The following is a 20,473-nucleotide window of genomic DNA, read 5'->3' as shown; positions in this document are numbered from 1 at the left end:
AGGACAGACATGCATGATGCTCACCTTATACAATACAAATCATTCAAAGAAGGATATTACAGAGGTGGCATACATTGTTTGGGACCAGCATCACAATTTATTCATCGTCACACACATATCTGGCAGGTAATTAAGCTCTGCACTTGGGGAGTGACTTGCTCTTGAAAACAGGCAGCAGTGTGATATAATGTTGTTGGTTAATCACTCTTTTTTCTTTGATACACTTGATCAATATGAAAATGGTCAATATCTAGATATGTAAATTGTACTTTATGCTTTAGTGAACCTGACCAAGAAAACTATGAGAAATAGAACTCTACTGGGAATGTCGACAGACTGAAAAAACATTTTAAGACGTTAAAAGACAACAGTTAAGGTAATTTAATAGCAGAGAATGTGCTGAATTATATTTTTATATAAAAGTTGTCTGACAGGTTTATTACTGAAGTCACACTGGCTCTTACAGTGATGTGCTATACATTTACAATGCTCTCACAGCTTGCTTTGTCAGTATTAAGTCAGTATTATACTGAAAACATATATATTCATGCTGAAACATTGTCCTGCAGCCCTTGATATTTTCTGATTAATGAAGCTGTCCATGCTATACCTTATAATGCCACTCATTGGTGTCAGCAATGAATATCCAGTATTGGCTCAAAATGTGTCATGTCCTTTAATATGCTCTGGGGAAATATTAGTACAACGTTAGCATGATGTTCTTATGTGCATGTGCTCTTATGATAGTTATATTAAGGCACAGTTATGTACTTATATTTCAGCATTATTATAATTTTTTCCAGATTGATGCTTAATCCCTGTGTAACTTGTGAGTTAATATTCATGTTTTGTATTGTATTGTTCCTCTCCGCTCATCTACACTGACAGTATCTTATCCTTATGACCTTGTAAATCACTTGGGATGACCAAAGCAGTATCAATACTTATATCATACAGATATCATGTTGTGAGATGTGACCACAGAGAAGAAAGAAATGTCAGTCCTTTTTAATCCAGAAGCAATCTTATCTATCATGTATGCACCATATTTATATGCATGTAAAGAACTTTAAGATTTGTGAAAACACGTTTTCATTATTGTGCTCACATAGTGCCTATCAATGACCCATTCAAATCAAATTCCCTTCCATTTAAATAACATATTTATACTGCCTAGCAATTATCTGTACATGAAAGATTATCTTGAACTACTTGATTTCCCTCAAACTTGTACCTGAAAAGTGAATCTTTTTAATGACCAAGGCAACTGCTATCAACACTGTGTTTATTATCTGGCAAATAGGAGATTTGTGCATATTTTGGTGATGCTGTTTTTTTTTCAAATAATCATTTATTACACTTTTCAAATCATTTGTTAATGTACTGCCACGCTCTCCGTTTATAGTGTCATTCATAAATCTAATGGACCTTTAATGAATACACACACACACACACACACACACAAAATAATAATAATAATCTTCTCAAGAGAATTATAGACTGGAATAATCAATAAGATGTGCTGTTTGGGGAAGTTCTCAGGCCCACTAACATCCTCACTGTGAGAACTCACCATCACACCAAGTCGTTGCGGATGTGGTGGTTTCATTTTCGTAACAGACCAGGGTTCATAGTTACCGCACTTAACCAACTTTTTCTTTTATTTGCATATCTAAAATCATGAACGCCCTTTAATACAGGCCTTTCTACATATTGTTTCTAGCCACACCGCTATGATCTAGTACCCCAAAGAGGGTTTCACACCTTTTCAAGCTGGTAAAAAATATAGATCTATAACATACATATTTAATAATTCTGTTCTTCAAGCAAGCTTTCTCTATTTGCAATAATTGCAGTATTACTAACCTGGAGATTCAGCATGTCCACAGAGACCTGTAGTGAGCCCACCAGAAGAGGGTGATGTTAGTACAAATTTATCAGGAAATGCAGGTTTCGCATTTTGTTCAGTTTAAGATTTCTGTAATTATTTTGTCACACCAGAAAACATGGATTTCTTTCTGAATTATTTGTAACAGAGTTCCTGGACAGTTGAAATTAAGAACTGAGAAGACAAAAAAGAAGAGCACTCACTTTCCAGCAGAATGATGATGAGCAGGAGAAGAAAGGAGAAACGTGACAACATGTTTGTAGACCAAAGTCAGAATGACAACAGGATGTGGAGTTTTAGACTCTTTTTAACGTGATGTGAATGAGGAAGTTGTCCATATATTTGTGCAACAGGAAAACCATGCAAGACTTCAAGCAAGACACATGTTGTACCATTTCTAAGAAAAGACATAGAACTTAAAAATGGCATCCCAATGTACAGTATGTACGCATGTATGCATGCATGCATGCATGTGTGTATGCGTGCATGTACACACGCACACTGCAGTGGGTCCCAATCAGTTCGCCAGTCAGTCCTTAAGTGAGATCCATGTTTCTAGGATTGCCTCCTCATGTTACTGCCAAACAACGTCCCCATAGATAAGCTATATAAAGACCCTCTTGTATACATGGCGCACAAGTCTCTGCTGCAGGCTATCCCTGTTCATATAAATCACTGGGTCATCAAACTGAGAACTGTGCTTCATCTCTTGAGCTCACTCAAAGCCATTGAAGATTGATGGAGATATGCTACTGGTTAAATAAAGTATTTATTTTTGACCCATTTACTGTAGGTTTAATTTAAAAAAAAAAGATTTTTAAGAATTGTATGAACTACAGCAAAAATCATTGCTGTTTTGGCTCATACAATTCAGTGACCCCACTATAAGACTTTTAGGGTTTAAGGTAAGGAAATGTTTATGAAATTGGCAACATCTGATTTAAAATGTATGCATCTTGGCCATGGTCTGAATCAGGAGTATAATGTTCCTCAGGTGTTATTTGCTAAAGTGGTGTTTCTCAACAACAATGCACAGGATAACCTCCCTAACTACATTTTAAACTCACAACAGTAGAATATATGCAGTCAGTGCTGCAATCCATACAAAGAAAAAGTGTTTAGTGTCAATTCTGCTCTAACCGAATGCATATTTTATACCATTTGGACACATAAACGTTGCTAGAGTAACTGCATTACTATGTATTGCATTTTAGCATTACTACATTGGACAATAAACATTTTACTATGTATAGCCATGAAAATGAGGGTGGCTTAGCCTGTGGCTCAGGCGTGAGCAATGGTGACTGCAGAGAGATCTTTGGAACCATCACCCACAAACCACTGCAGACTGGTTTCGTGTGAACCACCCACACAGAGAAGGCCACTGCTGTGGACAGAGGAAGCATGTCATAGTGGTGAAATCAACCCTTTTTTGTTTTTTTATAGATCTCTGTTTGATCACGTCTCCAATTGTGTTGCCTGCTTATTCTGAATAACATTTGTTTCCTGTGGAAAGCTTTATGTCATAGGTCAAGGCTTTTAGCCTGGCCATAAAAGAGGAGGCTTTGAAAATGAGGGTCCAAAGGAATTCAGCAGGACGCTACAGAAATGATCATGTTTAAGGTCTCCTTCAGGTGGGGTTCACTTCTATCAAAGCAAATGTTTTAGGCACCAATGGTAACTTTTCAATCTATGATATTGCATGCCTTGATGCAGGAGTTTTTCATTTTAAAAATATATTTTCTGGAATCTTCACATTCATTCCAAACTGGCAATGTTTCCAAACAGATATTCCAGTTATTAGGTTTGATCGAGCTTTTAACTGACTCCTGACCTGCATTTGCCATCTCTTTACTTATACCATGCATCCGGTGGTGCGTCCAGCCTCAAATGAATTTATGTCTCTGGTACTGCGCTGTAACTTTTGATGCTAGTGCCCTCTGCTGGTTATTTCTCCCAAATTCTTCTCAATTTTAAAGTAATAATCTCAAAGATTTTCATTAAAATAAATGTCTGTTAAGTCACTATCTATCGCTGAATTGGGTAACACAATGGTGATTGAGCCTCTTATTATATTAATTTATATTATTCTTTTTATATTATTATTATTATTATTATAATTGATGATTAAAGAACTGGGTGTCTGTGGCGATATTCCCATAGATAAGCTATATAAAGACCCTCTTGTATACATGGCGCACAAGTCTCTGCTGCAGGCTATCCCTGTTCATATAAATCACTGGGTCATCAAACTGAGAACTGTGCTTCATCTCTTGAGCTCACTCAAAGCCATTGAAGATTGATGGAGATATGCTACTGGTTAAATAAAGTATTTATTTTTGACCCATTTACTGTAGGTTTAATTAAAAAAAATTTTTTTTTTAAGAATTGTATGAACTACAGCAAAAATCATTGCTGTTTTGGCTCATACAATTCAGTGACCCCACTATAAGACTTTTAGGGTTTAAGGTAAGGAAATGTTTATGAAATTGGCAACATCTGATTTAAAATGTATGCATCTTGGCCATGGTCTGAATCAGGAGTATAATGTTCCTCAGGTGTTATTTGCTAAAGTGGTGTTTCTCAACAACAATGCACAGGATAACCTCCCTAACTACATTTTAAACTCACAACAGTAGAATATATGCAGTCAGTGCTGCAATCCATACAAAGAAAAAGTGTTTAGTGTCAATTCTGCTCTAACCGAATGCATATTTTATACCATTTGGACACATAAACGTTGCTAGAGTAACTGCATTACTATGTATTGCATTTTAGCATTACTACATTGGACAATAAACATTTTACTATGTATAGCCATGAAAATGAGGGTGGCTTAGCCTGTGGCTCAGGCGTGAGCAATGGTGACTGCAGAGAGATCTTTGGAACCATCACCCACAAACCACTGCAGACTGGTTTCGTGTGAACCACCCACACAGAGAAGGCCACTGCTGTGGACAGAGGAAGCATGTCATAGTGGTGAAATCAACCCTTTTTTGTTTTTTTATAGATCTCTGTTTGATCACGTCTCCAATTGTGTTGCCTGCTTATTCTGAATAACATTTGTTTCCTGTGGAAAGCTTTATGTCATAGGTCAAGGCTTTTAGCCTGGCCATAAAAGAGGAGGCTTTGAAAATGAGGGTCCAAAGGAATTCAGCAGGACGCTACAGAAATGATCATGTTTAAGGTCTCCTTCAGGTGGGGTTCACTTCTATCAAAGCAAACGTTTTAGGCACCAATGGTAACTTTTCAATCTATGATATTGCATGCCTTGATGCAGGAGTTTTTCATTTTAAAAATATATTTTCTGGAATCTTCACATTCATTCCAAACTGGCAATGTTTCCAAACAGATATTCCAGTTATTAGGTTTGATCGAGCTTTTAACTGACTCCTGACCTGCATTTGCCATCTCTTTACTTATACCATGCATCCGGTGGTGCGTCCAGCCTCAAATGAATTTATGTCTCTGGTACTGCGCTGTAACTTTTGATGCTAGTGCCCTCTGCTGGTTATTTCTCCCAAATTCTTCTCAATTTTAAAGTAATAATCTCAAAGATTTTCATTAAAATAAATGTCTGTTAAGTCACTATCTATCGCTGAATTGGGTAACACAATGGTGATTGAGCCTCTTATTATATTAATTTATATTATTCTTTTTATATTATTATTATTATTATTATTATTATAATTGATGATTAAAGAACTGGGTGTCTGTGGCGATATTCCCGGGAAAAAATCACAAGCGGCGCATAGATAGTGACGCGTTTCCATCACCCATCAGTGGTTGGTCCGCCAGAGAGGGTAGGCGGAGCTAACGCAACAGGCTTGCTCTTCAAGCTGCATACTGTTTTTTCTGGTGTCTCCTAGTATTAACTCTCCTGTTATCTTCAAATTTACTAACATCTTTCATCCTTGGGGTCAATTTGACCCCAGCAATTTAAACCTCCAGACAATGATTATAATTGAAATTGTTACCACAAGTTTGTTTCAGGTACTTTATGTTTCTTTGTTGACTACCTAAATAGCCCTTTAAATTAAAAATAATCCCCCCCACCCCCCCACCCCCCCTTATACATCCATAATACCTATTACTCGACTATGAAAAAATATGCAAATCACCATAAAATCTCACTGATTGACCTAAAATTGGAAAGAAAGATCTTTTTGGTGTTTTAATGTTTTTTCTCACTGTCCCCAACATGGTAACTTTCCTTTTCAGCAGTTCCTCACCTAGGGCGTACGATGTGAAAAAATTATCACATGTAATGTTATGACCATTCAGTCCTTCAGCCATGTCTAGTACCACCCTTGTGCCCTGATTTTTTTCAGGTGCTTCCCCAGGGGATTTACCAGTGTACATCTGCATATTCCGGGCATAGCTGGACTGTGCATCACATGCTGCTCATATTTTGATACCGTATTTGGCCAGTTTGCTTGGTATGTATTGTCTGAAGGGACAGCACCCACGAAACGCAACCAGACATTCATCCACAGTCACGTGGGGGTCTGGATTGTAAAGAAAGGGTAATTGCTGAACCCACTTGTCCCATACATCCCGTATTGCTGCAAGTTTGTCACGCCTTCATCGGCCCTGCCTTGTTTCTCTGTCATCAAAGCGTATGACACGGGAGAAAACATGGAATGTCTTTAGAGACATGGTGGCTGGAAATATTGCCCTTCCAGTGTCAGCATTCCAAAGGCTTGCTGTTGCTTCGCCTTTTGACTTGTAGACTCCTGCCAAAATGAGCAACCCAATGTAGGCTTGCAAGTGGGTCATTTCCAAGTCTTACCAACTGCCCCATACACGCGCCTCCCCTCTAAGTTTGTTATCTCAAGTATATCATTTTTCAATTGATGGTGTTACAAAGAGCTCAAATGCTGATTTTATGTCTTGGACATGGCTGACAGCATATCTGGTGGGGCCTGGAACCATTTTGATGACATTAGCAGTCTACCCTGTCGTTCAAGTGGGAAGAGGGACCATAATAACTTTCCATTTTTGGAAGGTAACGTGTCTGCTGGGTCTCATTCTCATCAGAGGAGGATGCCTCATAATCAGGGTCCTCCTCAACATTATCCTCTGTCTCAGACACATTCTCCTCTATGTCGCCTTCACTGTCAAAGAGCTGTGACAAAACCTCATTGACAGAAAACCTTTTCTTAGAGGTCATTATTATTATTATTATTATTATATTATTTTATTTATTATAAGTTCATAACAGTAAAAAACTCAAGAGTTTTTCAAGAGTGATCTGGCCAAAATAGGCAGCAGTAAACACAGGAGTTACTAACAATACAACATAAAACAAAAGTACCTGATAAAAAGGAGCAATCAAACCCATAAGATCAATAAAAATAAACAAAAACAATTGGGGAGTCAGAGTAAATAAAATCATACAGAAATTTTCAATTGAGAGAGAACACAAAGAGAGAACACACAGAGCACCAAGAGAAATGGTTTAGAAGGCTGCTGTGCAAGCTTTTATATGTTTGCTCCTCCCCTATGTTGTGTGAACTCTCAGTGGTTCTAACACTACTACAGGTATGGTTATGTAGGGCCCTAAAGCAGAGGGAAGTTTTTTGAAGATTATAAAATTGCATGTTATAGTGACCTCAAAATCATCCAAAACAACCAAAACAAATTTGTGTAAAATGTTGATATTTCTTATATGTTTTATACAGCTAAAACAGCCTGGGGTCAAATTGACCCCAAAGAACACCGATGCGTACAAAATGGTAAATGGTAAATGGACTGCATTTATATAGCGCTTTTATCGAAAGCGCTTTACAATTGATGCCTCGCATTCACCAGAGCAGTTAGGGGTTAGTTGTCTTGCTCAGGGACACTACGACACGCCCAGGGTGGGGATCGAACCGGCAACCCTCCGATTGCCAGACAGCCGCTCTCACCTCCTGAGATATGTCGCCCCGTGTACAGGACATTGAAAACATATCATCATGTTTATTTTATGTTTACCCAGTTGTCCCCATTAAATTAGGAAAAGTCATAAAATATGAAGCAAAAACAATGAGGTCAATCATTTATTTAGAGACGTTAAACATTGAAAGGGTCAATTTTCATAGAGATATAGAGGGTTAAGGGGCGGGGGTTAAGGCCAGTTCATGTGTCTGACTGGGGCCTTAACGTACGTTTTTGTTTACATTGCCATCAAGTTCATCAATATATTGATCGGAATAAAGCCGGGGTATAGGTGGAGCAGAGCCGGGTCAGATTTCTGTGTAAAGATGTCAAGCCGGAGAAAACTAAATAAAAGAATACGGAGGTATGGATTAGCGTTGTTATTATTTTATTACGCTTCCTCATATGTTCCTTCAGCCTTGATGCCCTTTTTTGATTAAATCTCCTTTGTTTTTGTTTTATTCTTCTTATTCTGATTGCTAATTTAACACCCAGCTCAGCTTTATTCTCGAACAGTTTAGCTAGCAAAACCAGAAACAAGGCAGTTGTTTCAAAAATATCACACAATCATTCACGAAAAAGACTGTTTATTGTGCACGAGATACAGCGAATCCCGCAAATTCTTTTCTGCAGTGTAAAGATGTTCATACCGAGCAAAAGGTGGATAAAGAATGTTTGTGACAATTGGTCATCACTATTATTTCTACCCCAGGTCTGCTACAGCATTTTAACCCGACTCGGCAGTGGTAAAGACAGCTTAAGTTAGCCTAATGTTAGACAATGAATGAGTATGTACATAACGTTACTTGTACAACAACCATTTTTTATTCAGTAAATAATAAGTGTAATAGTTGGCGTGGTCCAGGTGCCAAATGACTGACGTCACACAGGCAACACTGGTTGGATCCGGTTGGATCAATGGGAAGTGAGGTCCAAAAACACACCTGCAATTACCGCTTCTCGCCATTGGTACCGCCAAAGAGAACGAAAGGGAAATCTTCGAGATTGTAACTTTAAGCTCATACAGGAGTGCTACAGTGGCCCTTGGCCTTAAATCTCTGTCTCTGTCTTGGGGTGGTGTCAGAGGGAGCAAATTGTGTGAATTGGGATGGGTACTCACAGTGAGCCTGAGGGAGGAAAGAGAGCAGTGGAAGAGAAGGGCAGTGGTGAAGTAGCATGAGTAAGGAGTTGGTCTTGTAACCTGAAGGTCGCAGGCTCGATTCCCCGGTAGGACACTGCCGTTGTACCAAGGTAATTAACCTGCATTGCTCCAGTATATATCTGTGTCTGCTAAATGTCTGCATTGCTCCAATATATATATGTGTCTGCTAAATGCCTGTAATACCTGAAAGAGATAGAAAAAATTAACTGGACAGCAATGAGACAATGCATTGGACCATTTGAGGTTTCTTTTTTTTTTTTTTCTTGTGCTCCTCTTAAAGGTAATGTGTATATCTCCTGCTTTAAACGGCAGTCTCCCCAGAAAGTCCTCCCACCCCGACCCACCACCACCACTATTAAAACCTCCTCTTTGTTATTTTCCTTGCTGCTATCTCAAAGTCAGCCTTTCTGTGCTCCCCAGTGCATGTTATAATTTGGCTGCAGTGAGAAGGTCGTCATGAGGAAAACACCTCACCTCACCCACCCCACCAAAGCAAACCGATCTCTCGCTCCTTCCCTCTCTGTGAAACACCCCCATGATACTGCTGTTTGCTTTCAAGCTCTCTCTTGCTTGCTCTGATTAACACAATATCAGCAGTTGCCATAGAACCCTAACCCTCCTCTGTATTTCCCAATATAAACAGTACGACTTGCCCCCTCCCCTCTGCCTCTTCTCTCTCCCTCGTCCCTCTCTCTCTCTCTCTCTCTTCCTCTCTCTGTCTCTCACTCACTCTCACTCTTGCTCGTACTTAATGTCATTAACAGGTGGTTGTCGAAAATAGAAGGGACACACACACGCGCGCTCACACACGCGCGCGCGCACGCACGGTCAGACTGACACACACGCACACACTATCTGCACAAAGGCAGAGCCACGCAGGCAGATTCGTTTTGTCACCCCGCCGCCTGAACACGCACACAAAATGCCCAGGCAGTGCTCACAAAAACAGACAAAGAGGCATTTTCTTGTATTCCCACGCACCCGCACAGAATCCCCTACCTTCCTACGCCCCCTCCCTCCCCTCTCTCTCTCTCTCTCTCTCTCTCTCTCTCCCTCTCCTTGTCCCTCACCCCCTTTCCCTCTCCGCCCTATCACTCTCTCTTTCCCTCCTCCCCCTCCCTCTCCCTCCATTAAGTTTCAAGTGTGTCTTTCACTCGGAACTGAACAACACACACCAAACAGGTCAGCAATAATTCTTGTGATTGTGGCTATTGGTAGGGGGGGTCTTGGTAGAGGCTGAAGCACATGTTTTTAAAGTTGTGTTAATATCAAGAAATTGTGTCTGTGATATTGTGCTTCCTTTTACATTTGCTGTTGTATTTTTACCACATCTGTAATTTCTATCGCTAGCAGTTCAACTTGTTTTGAACTGGTGAAACATTTCTATGAATACCTCACTTAAAAGAACTAATAATGTTGGAAATACTGTTGCTGGAATGCATAAGGTGTTTCATTATAGATAGTCTACTGCAATTCTTTATTGATAATTGTATTATTTATAGTGCGCTGTTGATAGACTGTTGCAGCTTTGCTCTATTTCTGGCGCAAATGTACGTGAAATGACATAGTGTATAAGTATTACAATTTTTATTTTCATTTGCAGAGGGAATAATGTATTACTGCCGGCTGTCAATTTTGTGCATTGTACTCAAATAGCTGCAAATGTAACAAGCGTAAAGCCATGGTTGTTATTGTCAATATCATTTAAAATATAATACAAATCTGGTCCATTATCCCAGTGTTTGAAATGAAAATATTAAAATAACCACATCTGTGTGCCTGTTTAGATCTGTCATGGCAGTCTCTGCTATAGGAAGTCATAGAATGACAGAGATAATTGATCTCTTCCACAATGGCTGCCAGTTCTATCAAAACGGATTTCCTTTTCCGCCATTTTGAGAGGGGCAAAAATGTGCCTCTGTCAGTCGAGCAGCGTTATTTCTAAATACTGAAAGGCCTCAATTAATTGCACTGTAATCTCTCTCAGTGCACTGCCTGCGTACGTAGCATTTGTGCCTTTACTTCATAGTCTCTTTGACTCCCCTGGCTCAGTGTTAATTACCACAGTCCTATATCAGTCAGCTAGTCGCTCAAATATTAGCACCTCTGTCGCGCATGCTACGAGATTAGGACACTGTTGTCTCCTTTAAAAGAGTTTGTTTTAATCCATGTTAACCGAGCTAGCCAACTGTCTGTTTCGAGTAATAATAATAATAATTATTATTATTATGATTATTATTATTATTATATATATATATATATATATATATATATATATATATATAGTTATATTCACACAGACACAGAGAAAACACTGAAATGTAATATTTCTGCTGCTGCAGTGGGTCATATTTCTCAGTGGGTCAGTGGACCTGTATTATCAATCCCAGTGGGACAGTATATGAAACATTTGGTGTGTCAGACTAGATTTAAATTACTGTTCCACATTGTTGATGATTTCTTTCCCCTTTTTCATTGTCTTACAGGGCTTTCAAAATAAATGACAGCCTGATGTCACCTTTTGCATGACCTCTCTCCCTCTATCTCTGTCCTAGCTCCCAATTCCCTGTCCTCTGCTTCTGTCTTCCCCTTCTCACTGATCTCTCCATCTTCTCCACCTCCTCCACTGCCTGCCCCTTTCACCACCTGACCCCCATCTCTCTGTCTCTCTCTATCCCCTTTTCATCCTTCCTGAACCACTCCTGTCTGTTATCCTCTTTCTGGCCTGTCTGTTCCTTCTCCTTTAGGCCTCCCCTCTCTCCCCCAGCAACCCACATTTTCCTGAAAATCCATTCCTTGCTTCCAACTATTAGCTTCTATTCCATCTCTCTCTGGAAAATTGTTTTCAGCATTTTTTCTCCCACTGCCACCAAATCCACGCACCCATCCCTCCGCTCCCTCAACATTCCCTCAGTTTAAAAATCTCGTCTCTCCCTCCCTGCCTTTCGTTATTCATTATTCATTCGTTCTGACCCCCTTGTGCCATCGCTCTCCTGTCCTCCTGCCTCTGTTCCCAGCCTTGTCTCCGACTCTGTCCTTCCTTAAAGATCCGTCCTCTGACGCCGTCTAACTCCTTCTGTGCCCTTTATACCATCCTCTCCCTCTCCACACCCCAGTTTTAGCTTTGGCGAACCTCACAGAAGTAGCCATGTGGTCCAATTTCTTCATGCAGGAAGAGGAGGGGAGGATAGGAGCTGGGGGTATGGGTCCGTCAGATGCACGGGCCACGGCGATGACGATGCTGAAGGGGAGCCGCGGCGCGAAGCGAAGGGCGCAGGCCGCGTCCAAGATGAGCGACAGCCAGGAGGGAAAAATCAAGCTGGCTTTTTTCGTGGCCATCGTGGGCGTGACTCTGACCGTCCTGGGCGTGGGCACCGAGTTCTGGGTGGAGCTGGCCCCGCCCAAGAGCTTCTACAACAACCAGACGTGTCTGACCGCTCACTACGGCCTGTGGAAAGGTTGCTTGCGGACGCTGTGGGTGTCAGACATCGACCCGGAGAGGGAGAGCTGTGGGCCTGCCGATCTGCCTGGAGGTGACTATGTTCCTCACCACACACTTTCTTTTAGGACCCTGCGGTGGGATTAACATGGCGACAGGAATATAAAAACAACTGCAGTGTACGACCGTCAATTTACCATGGTCATGATACAGAGTTACTGCAGTGTTGCTGTGAGGTTACCATGGTGACAGAACAGAATGACTGCTGTGGAATTACCATGGTGACCGCACGGAATTACTGCAGCCTTCCTGTGGTTGCGGTATAAATAGATGTCAGTGCTGCTGCGAGATTATCGCGACAATATGAAATGACTACAATGCTACAATGTCGCAGAGAGATTACAGCATAGAGTGACAGTGTATAGCGACTGCAGTGTTACTGTGAGGTCATTAGGGTGGCAGAGTAGAATAAATGCCGTGTTGTAGTGTGAGAGCATTGTGACAGAGGACAGGAAGACCATAAAACACAGGGTTTCAGTCCATGAAGAGAAAGTCTGAACGGACTGCGTGCTGGAGATGAGTTCTCTAATGCCACAATGTTGCATTGCAAGCTCAGTGGAACGTCACTCTGGGGCACTCATGTCACATGTCATGTCACATTCATCACTGTTGCAGACAGGGTCAAGGGCAGCAGATTATTGCATACATTACTGAATGGGGGGCCAGGTGATTTATGTTGCGTACGGCTAGGTGTGGGCAATAAGTGTGACTTTACCTAAATTGGTCCTGGGGTGGGGCTATGGGTTATGAGGTATGGCACAAGGTCTTCTGTAGAAAAGATTTTTTGCACAACCATCGCAGATATGAAAATGCAAAAGAAGAGAGTAGGGTGCTGGACTGCTGTAAGGTTTTCATAACATTGAGTTATCACTGGAAATCTTGTCAAGCTGTAGTGTATGAATGTGGAACATGTGTGTAACTAGGAGACATACTAAAGTGCCCTTTCACGTACATGCAAATCGTGCTCCGGTCTTAATTACACAGATGTACCGGTTCCTTTATAAGACATTTTCACATTCATGAGATCCAGTTTTAATGAGACAGAAAGAAAATAAATAGAATCGAATAATCAAAGATATGGAATGTCACTGAATCAGAAAACTTCTCCTTCTATTTCTTCTGGTGTAATATTGTAACTTGTAGGCCATAACTGAGAGCGTTACAGTTAGATTGAATGTAGGCCATAACTTAGAGTGTTACAGTTAGATTGAATGTAGGCCATAACTTAGAGTGTTACACTTAGATGGAATGTAGGCCATAACTGAGAGCATCACAGTGAATGTAGGCTATAATTTGTTTCCATATAAAATTGCCTTTATAGCATAAAGTGCACCTATTGCTTGTTAGACAAATTTTTGTCTTTTTATCGAATGGAAACATTTATTAGATAGACTGAAATGTGCCATGTACGAAATCATCAAAAATATGCCAGATTACATTTATGCCCAAAATAGATTAATAGAAGTCCTGTATTTCTACGTAGCATTTGGTTAAATCTGGAAAAATACATCATTGTATAATTGTTTTGTAATTGCACCTACAGTATGCTGACTCCTTATTTTTGACATTTGAATTATGTATATATTAGAATTTCAGACAAATTTACATGAAGAAATAAGACCAGAATATTATATTTCCCTGAATGTCATTTTGAGAGAAAAGTGACCTAGAGCTGTTCTCTCAAAATTAACACTAGCGAGTAAACGATTGTGATATATTTCAGAGTTAACATGCAAACATTAATTATATAAAATGAATGTTGCCTATCTGGAAATTTGAGACATTTTTGTTTCAGTTTGCTTCATTAATCACATTAGTAGGTAGCCTATGAGCTGTATTAGTCATTTGTAAATAAAATCTTCTATTCATGTCAATTTCAATAACTGATGAATAAAAGGTTAATAATTCTATGTTCTAATATTTCTGAGGGCCCCTGTCAGTTTTCCTTGGAATCTCTCTAACATCCCCACTGCCCCCCTCCCCTCCCCCATTTGCCACTGTTGGTTTCTAACAACACACAGAATATTCAATTGTGTATAAATCACATAAATCATACACAAAGTCAAAATAGTATTTGAGTTTAAATTATTTTTAAATCAGTAATTGTCAATACTTTAAAAACCAATAATTAACATTAATGTAATTCATAACTATGTTCATTAATTTTAATTATTTATCTGTTTTTCAATAATTTATGTGGCGGAGGTAGTCTTATTCACAGCTTGCATTGCAGTTGACACAAACACACATGCATGCACGCACGCACGTACACACACACGCACATACACACACATGCACACACACATATAGAGTCAAGTTCAGGGGTAGGCCGACAATTTTGAACTTGTGCCCAGTATGCAATTATAAGAATTTAATTGGTCAGTGTTTGCTCAAAGAAAAACAAGACACTTGTCATAGATACAAAATGATATTGGTGAATACATTCACAGTGACTGTATCATGTTGTGCACATCTTCATTTGTTTCCATATACAGTAAATTTATAAAAGTGCTTTTGTATTGTCATATTGCACCTGTCCATTTTCTCTTTGCTGTAACTTATCTGGCAGATACAATGACCTGCAATAACAAATGAAATGCTTTCCCATGGCATAGATTGCGCTTGTGTTGGATGACTTTATTTTTTTAAGTTTGTTGTTCAGATATTGTATTACTATATTAAATTGCAATATATTATATTGATTTTATTGAATATTGCAAGGTACGTTTTCCATACTATATATGCTTGCTCCACAGAGAAGTCAAGTTTATGAGTTTGAGTGTCTTAATTCATGGCTCTGTGTTTCCACAATTGTCTGTGTCTTAAAACTTAAATAAGTCAAAATTGTATCTACCATTATGTAAATATAATCAGGCTTATCTTATATAATTAAGTGGTTATGTGATTTTAGGTGGTAACATGGCTGTGTGGTTTTATGTAAATTTATTTAAAAGACTAAAGACTCCTCTTCCTAGAATTTGTGAATGGTTGTCAGCATCTGTGGACTGATGTGAGCTGTCTGTCCTTTCATCATGGACTGTCTGAATTTCCATGAAGTAAACACGTTACGTGTTCTACTGTGGACTTGCCTACATGTCTCTGTGTTTAATATGTGTAATGTCTGTGTTTCTGTCCCGCTGAGTGTGTGTCCATATGGCTTGCAAGGTTGCCAGTCATCACTATGCACTGCTAAAGCTGACAGGAATCTGACTACTTCACAGTTTTCAGTCTATATATAGAAAGAGAGGGAAGAGGCTAGAGAGAGGGACAGAAAGTGAGAGTGTGTCGAATACAATATTAACTATCTCTGTCTGTCTGTCTCTCTCTCTTACACACCCACCCCCCTCTCCTCCCACATGTGTGTCATGTCTATAAGCAACTCATTTGATGGCATCCCATAAGCCTAGCTCTTGGACCACTGTAAATATGATGCTTTTGGAGGATTATGGGGAATGGAGTTAAATGCATTGACACGTTTTGAGCTAACAACTCTGCCCACCTCTTCCTTCAGAATCGAATTGCACGTACTTCAAGTTCTTTACTTCTGGAGAAAATGCAGTCATTTTTAATAAGACCACAACAAAAAGTAAGTCAGCCTGTCGTTCAGTCACTTGTTCTTGTGTAGTGATTGTGTAGCTGAAGACTGAGGGGCTTACCCGTATAACCGTTTTCCCATCAGACCTGAACATTGCAGCAGCCGTCCTAGCCCTCCTAAGTCTCTGCATGATGGTCACAGGATCCATATGCATCTCCATGTCCCTCAGCAAAGGGGTGCCGTTCTTTCTGAAGCCTGCGTCTTTCTGCTTCATCCTTTCAGGTGAGACTGTGCGTCTCTAACCCCATTCGATTCCAAAACGTCTTCGTCGGTCGGCATAAAATACTGTGCCAGTAAGCAATGCCACGTTGCCACTTTTTGCCTCCCCCTTTTTTTGACCGTCTTTGTCACAAAAAAACTGGCCGTTTGTTTTCTGTCTCAAGTCTGGCGTGTATCTGAGTGACGCAGTGAGTGCACAGGAGGCTACAGTGGAGAAATGTCCATGTAATTCATGTCTGACATGTCACCTGCTCCAGCTCTCACTGTTTTAACCCCCAACCCTGTTTCTCTCTAAATCAATTCCAGAGTCAAAGTGAAATGTTGCCAAGTTGCCAAACTGTTTTCTGAAATAAGACATAGCATATGAAATACAATGTTTTTTTAAAAAAAATGTTAAAATAGTAATGGAACATACCATAGATCAGGTGGGCCTCCTTAATTTCAAGTAATAATGAATTTTCTTTCTCTCTATCTCTCTCTCTCTCAGGTATTTTGGTCTTTCTGTCTCTTATAGTCTTCCACCAGTCGGTTCTCTCCCTGTTGGCCAGCGACCATTCTGTCCCACTGCACCATGACCTCGCTTGGTCAGTAGCTTGTGTTGGGTCAGCAGGAGCCATAGTAATCTTGGCGGGAGTCATCTTCATCATACTCTCTCTCCCGTACAGTCCATGGGAAAAGTGCCTGCCTCACAATCGCAGTGCCACCTAGCTGCTTGGAATGTACTTTCATGTGTTTTATGTTGTGTCATATTATTAATTAGGAAATAGATTGACGTACTGACAGACTGACTGATAGTGATACACTATATTCACTTATAGAGAAACAGACACAATCACCTACAATAGCTTTATTGTATATATATATAAGGGACTGGGAAAACCTAAGCATAGTATACATTATATTAGACTTGTGATGTTTAATTTCTGTCATGCATTTTACGAACAGTGTTGTATAACCAGAGGCACTTCTAAGATTGTGGTGTTTACTGCATCATAATGCTACTGCCTGGCAACAAGAGGTGCCAGTCAATCAAAATGTAATTATAACTGGGGAGAATAAAAATAAAAACCATTTGTATTAGGCATTTTTATTAGGCGCACATACAATTTATAACTTATTTGTCATGGTGTTATCTATTGGGTTACAGGCCCAATAATCATTTAAATTGTAATGACTTAGTGAAGAACCTGGCCTCTAATGGCCCTTTCTGATGACACATCTGCCTCTGCTGTAGTTCTTGTCATCGTGCAGAGTGATTTTGTGCACCACACTCTGCACTACACAGGCATTAAACTCTGAATCATAAGCCACAGGTGGCTAACCTTCGTTCTAGAAAGCTAATATCTTCCGTTTTTTTGTTGTTTTTTTTTGTTGTTTTTTTTTTGGTTGGTCCAACATTTTACATAGTCAGTCCAAATATCCGTATGGTCACAGTATTAATAATAAATCATTAGACCAGAGAGAAATTGCCAAGGATTTCAGCTCTCCAAGAGAAGGGTTGGCCATTCCTGCTATTGCACAACGCTTTCTAAAACTGACAGTGACAAATACAGACAGCTATGAACTGTAGACTGACAGAAACTCTCATAGTAATTCAAGATGACCTGTACCAAAGCCTTAATATGAAGAAGAACATATGCCTTGCGCAAAATGTTTATTATATATCATGTACACATTTTGTTCAGTACAGTGCCATGAACATTCTGTGTGCGTAAAATGTATTAAAATACAGTATTATATTTGGCGGAGTACTGAAGAACTCACTTTGCAAGCACAACTCTGTATATACAAATATATATATATGTTTATATTTTACTGAGAAGTGTGACTGTGGGGGGTGGGACTGAGGGAAATCTTACATAATGTGTCCCAAATCCACCCCAATTTTATTTGCAATATATCCAAGTGCTTTTTCATTTGTGATGTCATGTTCTCTAACTCTCTAGAGAATGAATCGCGAAAATATATTAGCAAAATGTTCTGTTTCTATCTCTCTATGTATTTGTGTTTCTCTGGGTTGAACTGTGATTTCATCTATAAATGAAAGTGTTTAACATACAGCAAGAAACTTTTGAGCAGGTTGGTGTTTTTATGTTTTTATGCTAAAAATGGTAAACTAATAATAGTTTGAACTGTCTGTGTCCTCATTGTCTGAGTTCACGTTTTGACACCTTTCCAATATATAAAACTGATCATATCATTAAAATTCACATACTCTTTCAATATATCTTTTCTCCTCCTTTACATTTCCTTCTCTCCATTTTAATTCCTCCCTGCTCCCTTCCTTTCATCCTAACCCTTCCATTTCCACCTCATTTCATTTTTACTCTACTGTTATCATACATCAAAACTTCTCAGCTGCTCTGGTTTTCTTTGTGAGATAATCTAGACCAGTAGGTGCTATTTTCAGGCCAAAGGTAATTTAATTCATGTCCTTGGGTAGTGTTTCCAAAAGAAATGCAATTTCTTTACAGAAATCATCATATTTGCCCAATCTATAGTCTTTTGCATAGTCTTTTAAAAATGTACAAGCAGGGCCCAGTTCTGGCAGTATTGCTCCTGTAAATCCAGTTTGCCTTCAACCTCCCTTTTGCTTTCTCGCCCTCTTTCTCTCTCTCTCTCTCTTGCTTTTCTTCTAAAATTAGCAACGTTGCTCATGTGAGCACATAGTGCATGGAGCTGAAATGGATAGGCAACATAATCCGTGAATTTAAACTATCCCCCCCCCTCCTCCCCACTAAGCAACCCACTTTCCCTCTTGGAACACCATTGCCTTTCTACCTCCAGCAGCTCCTCCCTATACTCCCTTAGCAGCACCCGTTCATGTTGCCTAAATCCCTTTTCTTCTCTCCCTTTACCCCCTCCCACCCCCTCTTGGTCAGTCTGTGTGTTTGTACTGTGCTAACCTCTAGCCTCCTTCACTACCTCCTGCCCTTGGCCCACTGAAACATGAACCGTGCCAGTTACATGACACTCCGCGCTCACTGTATATATAGAAATTTTAATAGTTTTACACAGACGTACTGACTCTCTATATAAGTGTGTACTGGGCATGGATTTTGGGTCGAAGGCAACCTGAGGAAACGGCCATACCGCAAAAATACAGCACTTTGTGCTAAAGGAGAACCTTTCCTGTTAAGCTGACTTATAAAAATACATGCCTCTATTAAAGATTATATTAAAAACTTCTATTAAAAACAACAACAAAAAATTGTTTAGCCTGTCTTAGGTATTAAACATAAGAAAGAAACAAAAAAGATATAAATAAGGGAGTCTATATTTAAAATGCTTAATATTGTGATGCATAAATTGTGCGTGTACACGTGCATGTGTTTGTGTGTAAATGTGTGTGCATGCGTGTGCATGTGTGAGCATGTGTGTGTGTGTGTGTGTGTGATATTTTTCATGAGTAAAAGGTCTGTTGCAATTTAAATTCGAAAAGGGTTTTTTTTAATAACTGAAGTGAACTAAAAATTCCCATTATAGGTGTGGCTATTGGCTATTTCTTTGTATAGCCAGCAGAGGGCAGTGTGGTGCGTGTCTCATAATATTTATCTGCTTTTCTGAATGTGAAAGACGCAGCAACCGCAAGATCCTTTCTGTTAACAAAACCTGTGTATCAAACTCAAGATAGCCAACAACCATACATTACATGGGGCAGCTGTAAAAACATACCCTTACCTAAACCAGTGATTAAACAACTCTGCATCATTTTATTTCATTCCCAAAACACGCTCGGGTAGTCTATGGATGAAGGGCTCACACTGCAGAGCTTATAGGTAATATCTCAGAAGATATTCATAAAAATCTCTCACACTGACATTCTCCATCTCTGTTCCTCAACTCCTTAAAATATGACTTAATATTATATAATAACAACAACACCACCATCGCCAACATCAACTACAATAATAATAATAATAATAATAATAATAATAATAATAATAATAATAATAATAATAATAATAATAACAAAGAAGTAAGACAAGGTGACTGGGTTGAATTTAATATAATGTATCATCTCAGGATCTATAAGTGCTTTACAGTAGAGCTGTGCAACCTACTAAACTGCACACACCTGGGTGTTTATGGCAGCCATTTTGTTCCAGAACTGTAAACACATTAGAGCAGAGGTGTTGAGATATTATCAAGCCATGGTGATGAAAAAAGATGGCCACATTGAGGGTG

The 20,473-nt window shown here is 39.4% G+C and overlaps 2 protein-coding genes across 12 annotated transcripts in view; one reads left to right on the top strand and one right to left on the bottom strand.

Annotated features, from left to right (window-relative positions):
* Positions 1-2,256, bottom strand: part of LOC135240051 (uncharacterized) — a 93,064-nt gene extending 90,808 nt beyond the window's left edge. For 2 of the 7 annotated variants that reach the window (XR_010325575.1, XM_064309245.1), the window contains exons 1-2: positions 2,092-2,203; positions 1,867-1,893 (exon numbers count right to left, since the gene is read on the bottom strand). Coding sequence is in view for 6 of the 7 variants with exons in the window: in XM_064309245.1 (XP_064165315.1) it covers positions 1,867-1,893; positions 2,092-2,143 (79 nt within the window). In the remaining variant the exon portion in view is untranslated. Of the gene's footprint in view, positions 1-1,866; positions 1,894-2,091 lie in introns of all 7 variants that reach the window. The other 5 variants (XM_064309235.1, XM_064309224.1, XM_064309255.1 and 2 more) reach the window with 3 other exon arrangements.
* Positions 2,257-8,864: 6,608 nt separating this feature from the next.
* Positions 8,865-18,508, top strand: cacng6b (calcium channel, voltage-dependent, gamma subunit 6b). Of its 5 annotated transcripts, none has more exons than XM_064310515.1 (5): positions 8,865-9,061; positions 12,089-12,505; positions 15,983-16,057; positions 16,151-16,288; positions 16,773-18,508. In XM_064310515.1, the coding sequence occupies exons 2-5, from the start codon at positions 12,121-12,123 to the stop codon at positions 16,991-16,993; spliced, it is 819 nt and encodes a 272-aa protein (XP_064166585.1). In that variant the 5' UTR covers positions 8,865-9,061; positions 12,089-12,120; the 3' UTR covers positions 16,994-18,508. The 5 variants fall into 5 exon arrangements, with proteins under 5 accessions (XP_064166585.1, XP_064166603.1, XP_064166567.1 ...); XM_064310533.1 differs by having other exon boundaries at positions 8,867-9,061; positions 12,145-12,505; XM_064310497.1 differs by lacking the exon at positions 8,865-9,061 and adding an exon at positions 10,015-10,154.
* Positions 18,509-20,473: the final 1,965 nt, after the last annotated feature.

Source organism: Anguilla rostrata, chromosome 1 (assembly GCF_018555375.3).
Source record: "Anguilla rostrata isolate EN2019 chromosome 1, ASM1855537v3, whole genome shotgun sequence".
Taxonomy (NCBI): Eukaryota; Metazoa; Chordata; class Actinopteri; order Anguilliformes; family Anguillidae; genus Anguilla; species Anguilla rostrata.
The sequence above is the reverse complement of the archived record's forward strand: the minus strand, read 5'-3'. Positions and strand labels throughout refer to the sequence as shown.